General features: G+C 40.7%; 1 protein-coding gene across 1 annotated transcript; it reads left to right on the top strand.

Annotated features, from left to right (window-relative positions):
- The first annotated feature begins 563 nt into the window (after positions 1 to 563).
- On the top strand, positions 564 to 2,439 carry LOC140226327 (molybdate-anion transporter-like). Its single transcript, XM_072306821.1, has one exon. It carries the CDS (start codon positions 617 to 619, stop codon positions 1,964 to 1,966), a length of 1,350 nt encoding a protein of 449 aa, XP_072162922.1. The 5' UTR covers positions 564 to 616; the 3' UTR covers positions 1,967 to 2,439.
- Positions 2,440 to 5,746: the final 3,307 nt, after the last annotated feature.

Genomic DNA, 5,746 nt, shown 5'->3' with positions numbered 1-5,746 from the left:
CTTTTTTCTATACCTTGAAAATTACTCAATGCATTTCCTAAACATATGAATGGGTCAAAGTCAAGTTAAATTCCTTAAATCCCAAATACATGCTCTCCTATTCATCCAATTAAACCTAGGTCAAGGAAGGTGAACATTCAACACATTTGTGACAAACTTGTCATTTTAATATTTTGCCAATTTTGTGAAAATGTAATCACACATTGTCCACATGTACTGTAGACCTATTAGGAGAATTATGCATTATGGCGGAGGCATACCAGTCGCCATAATGACATTTCTAGTTATTTCATATTTTTAAAATGATTTTTGTGCAATTTGTGCCGAATTTGAGAAAAAAACAATGAACAAACATGAATAAAAAAAAAAGAAGAAAATGTACATTCCATATGCTGGACATGGTGACTTTCCATGTACAATGTGAATGGTCTTGTTGGAGTATGATCTACATACTCTACAGATTATGTGCAATGAACAATGGAGAAGTTGAACTTTTACACAGAGTGTAAGCATCAAATTCTTGTCTTTTTCCTTTAAATTTCCTTACTGCAGGTCTTGGACAGCCATTGTGTCAGGATTGTCAGCGTATTATTGGCAAGCTATGAGAACTTAGAGAATGGCATACCTACACTTTGTGGTGTATAGCAGCTTTGGCTGCCTGGTAACACTTTGTGTGGCACTGACAGTCGTCGCTAAACGCCTCGGGGTCCAGCAACAGAATACTGGAAACAATCCGACATTTGTGCAATTTCAGAGGAAGTACTTCATGGCATACTTTCTGGCTCTCGCTGCCGACTGGCTTCAGGGGCCGTACCTCTACAAGTTGTACAGCCATTATGGTTTCCTCGAGTCGCAGATCACTGTGCTATACGTCTGTGGATTTGCAGCCAGTGTCATCTTTGGCGGCATGACCAGTACACTGGCGGACCGCTTTGGCCGGAAAAAACTCTGCATCACTTTTTGCATTGTGTACTCGGTGTCGTGTTTCATGAAGCTCTCGCGGAGCTACGGGCTACTGATTATAGGCAGGATTCTGGGCGGAATTTCCACATCCCTTCTCTTCACGGCCTTTGAGGCATGGTACGCCCACGAACACCTCGAAACCCACGACTTCCCTAAAGAGTGGCTCTCAGTCACATTCTCAAAGGCCACCCTCTGGAACGGCGTGCTCGCGGTCGCGGCAGGAATCATCGCCAATGTATTTGCGGGCTTTTTCGGATTCGGCCCCGTCGCTCCGTTTCTTCTCTCCATTCCCCTCCTGATGGTAGCTGGCGCCCTCGTTGCGATGGGTTGGCAAGAGAACTACAGCGATCAGCGCGTCAGCTGCTCAAAGACTTGCGGAGAGGGTATGAGGCATATTCTCAGCAGCCGCCGCATGTTGCTCATCGGGGCCATGCAGTCGCTATACGAGAGCGTCATGTACATATTCATCTTCATCTGGACACCCGTCCTCGATCCATTCCGCCTCCCGCTGGGGGTCATCTTCTCCAACTTCATGCTCTGCATCATGATCGGCTCGGCCGTCTACCAGATCCTTACCGCCTTCCGCCAGTCGGCCGCCGTCCTCGTCAATGTGGCCATCGTCATCGCCCTCGTGTCAACGCTCATCTGCGTGGGCTCCACAAAGCCGCTGCACGAGCACCCGACTGTGTCGTACGTGGCCTTCCTGTCGCTGGAGCTCGCCTGCGGCATCTACTTCCCCGCCATGGGCTTCCTGCGGGGGAAGATCCTCCCCGAGTCGCACCGAGCCGGGATCATGAACTGGTTCCGCGTGCCGCTCAATCTAATCGCCTGCATCGGCCTCATGGTGCTCCACGACGATCCCACCAAGGCTGGCACGAGGCACATATTCATCATTTGCTCCGTTCTTTTAGCGCTTGCCCTCTGCTGCGGCCTTAAGTTTCGAGTGCTGACCAGAGACAGTCCCGAACTCATTGAACATGACACTGAAATTGAGACTGCATAACTATTAACGCTATTTATTGATGAATAGATGCTATAGAAGAGATAGTATTGGGAATTGACAAGACCAGTTGAATTTTATATGATGCTCGGCATAATGAAAAATATTTGATATCATGTAGAGCAAGTGTTATAAATTGAGATATTTCTCATATTTCCTCCAACAAAAAATAAGATTTACATAAATGTTGTATAAGAATTACATTGTAATCTAGCTATTTGTATGTGTATATTAGGCCATTGTGCTGCATCTGGCAAATTACCATCATCCTTTTAAATATAAATCCATAACATCTATTCCAAATTACTCTGTGCTTTCAAAACATATTGATTCTTTATTGTCAAATCTGAATTCTCAGAAAAAAAAAAAAAGTTTGACAGTGACACAACTTTGCTATAAATAACGGTGTATCAGTCAGTACAGAGTTTTAACTTGGAGTCAGGATTCAACACTTTGGCAGTGGCGGATCCAGAGGGGGGCACAACCGGCATACGCCCCCCCCCCTTTATTTTCGTTAAAAACAAAAGAAAAAAAATGAAATGAAACCCGCAAGTGGCACCAAAAATAATTAGTCATGCCCCCCCCCCCCCCCCCCTTTATGGAATTCCTGGGTCCGCCCCTGCTTTGGAGTGAAGTTGATGTGTATTAGAACCTTCATGTTACAGGTGAATATTAAGATGTTCTGAGAATGTTGTTTTGCAATATCCATATATTGAACAAGATGCGGTTGCAGGATTTTAGGCAGTTGGTCCGAGGAAGGTTAATCAGGCAGCCCTGGGTGGAAGTCCTGCCCAGTACAGTTGAAACTTGTTACTGTACCAAGAGGTCAGATACAATAGGTTATGGCTTGTACCAACCTTTAGCAAGATTTTGTCTCCTCCTTTGGACAAGATGTTATACCAATAATGTCCCTCTTGACCAATGTATCTGATACAGTAAGTTCCAGTAAAGAGTTTCCTGACATTAATACAGCTTAGGGAAGGGGCAGTGCAACTTACTAACACTGAAGGTCTTCCTAGGTAAAGTCCGCCGTACTGTAAAACACAATATATTCGCGGCATGAACATTTCGCGAATTAGAGCCGACAACCTTTCTCGCGGCATGAAATTTTCGCGAATTGCCACTGGCGTCCAATGCACATTGTGTAGGCAAGAACTTTGGCGAGCATTTTAATTTCGCGAATGTAGCCACTCGCGAAATTTGTGAAATTAAAATGCATGCGAATATTCCTCATTTTACAGTATACATCTTATTGTCCCCATGATTAATGCACTAACACCGTATATTACATAGAGAATGTTTTGCATACTATAATTCCTGATATTGATGCGGCTTAGTGAAGGGGCAATGCAACTTACTATTACACTGAAGGCCTTCCTAGGTAAATTTGACCATATTATACATGTAGGAATTATCCCCATGATTAATGTACTAACCCCAGTTATTACAAAAAGAATGTTTTGCACACTATGGGGGAATAGATAGATTTGCAAGTGTCCTAATATAGATACTTTGCTTATCTGTAAGAGATGTTGTCAATCATAGGGAAGTGGGTAACAAAAGAAAAAGAAAAAGCTTTTACACTTGTATCTTTATTCAGAGTCTTTCATTAATTCCCAAGTAATGAGCCAATTTTTGAGAACTGAATTCACTGAAAGGATGTGCTCGATGATGTAATCTTCATAGCTAAATATTCTGTTCTGACCCACAAAGGTACGTCATTATACACGACCAAATAAAGCAGTTTGTTTTATTACATAATGTAATCACCCAAGACAGTTTGGCGAATCTATTTGTAGCACCCTGCTCAATTTCAGTGTAGGGTGGGAACATTGTTATAAAGAGGTCAGGTATTATACATGTACAGTGTATAACCCAATAACCCAACCTTCCTTGAACATGGTTGTTTTGAAGGACAAAGCTCTTCATATTTCTGTTTTTGGACCCTGATATAGTGCAAAATGTGATTAATTTGTAAGACAGTAAATGTCATGTTTTTGGTTCTTGTATTAGCAAGGTCCCACTGTAGCAGATTTACACCCATATTCAGATTGGCTGAGATGTTGTCGTAGCGCTGATTTTCTTCTGGGAAATACAGCATGTCCTATCCTTTTCAATGTTTACAGATCATGTCACCTGACCAGGTGTGATTACAGGTATTATTTTTTCGTTTCTTGGATATGTTTGTGTTTGTCTGTCTGTTCTCTTGTTTGTTTCTTAATGTTTGATATTTTGACACCTTGTTTGTCTAATAACCTGTTCAAGACAAGCAACTTCTCCAGTGAACTGTAACATGCATTTCCCATCTACACACCTGCCCAAGCATGCTGAGGAATAGTTTTCACTGGGGTAAATGCTCTACGATCTCTAAACAGGAATTCCTACCGAACTTTGTTTCACAGTGAACAACTCATGAGAGAAGTACCCTTTACAGTGAACATTCAACTGAACTTAATTTTCAAACTATTTCTTGAGCAGTTTACTGTCAACCTGCAAGTGTGCATGTACGGGTACAGCAGACTTTGCAGAGTACAGTATATCGTCTAAGCACTTCACGTGTGGTTCAGGTTAATGACACTTATAAAATTATAGATTGTACTTGTGATAAAGACATATTAATGTTTCCAAAGTAATACATGTGTCCCGTTTATGTATTGCATATGAGCGAGTGTTAACATAAATGGTAGATATTACAGTTGGTTGGTGTCTGTATGTTTGTGTGATGTTAGAGTAGAAGCTCATCTCTATTGGAAATTCACCTGAAATTGGTATTAAAGGGCGTGTACAGTTTATGGTTGAGGCGAGGATTCAGCTTTTTACATCCTTTTTAAAATTACATGCTCTTTCATATTTCATAAGAGGTTTCTCATTGTCTCACTTTAATAGAAATGTTGTAAACCTGAATCCCCACCTCAACCAGTAGTGTAGAGTATAGTCCATTTAAACTTTTGATCTCAATATAAGATATTTACCTCTAGAATTTTCAGCTGTCAACATCAGGATGTACCATGGACAGCTGAATATTATAGAGGTACTGTTTCTTGTACTGAGATCAAAATTTTAATACCAATTTCTGTGTGTGGTGTTGTTTGTATGAGGATGCATATCATTCGCTATACACTTGTACATAGAATGTTTACGAGTGCAATGGACAGAATATTTCATGAGGTGAAAGATGAAATGATCTGTGCCTCGTTGACTGGATCGATAATTTCATCTTTCACTGAATGAAATATTCTGTCCATTGCTCAAAAGTAAAACATTATTTGTTTTATATAACACCTTAAATTGGATCCTTGTCATTTGATGTTTTACGAATTTAGACACTATCACAATCATTGTCACCTGGCAAAACTTCATGAACTGTCATCAATTTGCTCTCAGAGCAAGTGCTTTGTATCTACCATTTTGACAAAAGAAAAAATAAATAAAAATAAAAGTGAAAAGGAAGTAACATTTTTTTTCCAGGATATTTCTATACTCTATGACTATTCCTGGAAGGTGTATAGTGTGATGACATTCAGTGCATTGTACAAGCTGTTATTTTTGCGTACAGATATTTTTGCGAATGGGGAGATCATGGACATGTTTGCGCGATGTTTTTGCAAATTGCCACCAAGGGTATCATACCTGCTCTATGAACACCCTTGTGCATGGCAACATTTTTACATGTTTTCTCAATAAATTTGCATTCCAACATTCGGGAAAATTAAACACTCTTGAAAATAACGGTTTATACAGTGTTCTTTATGTATTCATACATCGTACAACAAAAAGGCATGT

This window comes from Diadema setosum, chromosome 3 (genome assembly GCF_964275005.1).
Source record: "Diadema setosum chromosome 3, eeDiaSeto1, whole genome shotgun sequence".
Lineage (NCBI taxonomy): Eukaryota > Metazoa > Echinodermata > Echinoidea > Diadematoida > Diadematidae > Diadema > Diadema setosum.
The sequence above is the reverse complement of the archived record's forward strand: the minus strand, read 5'-3'. Positions and strand labels throughout refer to the sequence as shown.

Excerpts from the sequence above, each read along its gene's own strand:
- LOC140226327 (XM_072306821.1), top strand. The coding sequence starts at position 617 with ATGGCATACCTACACTTTGTGGTGTATAGCAGCTTTGGCTGCCTGGTA.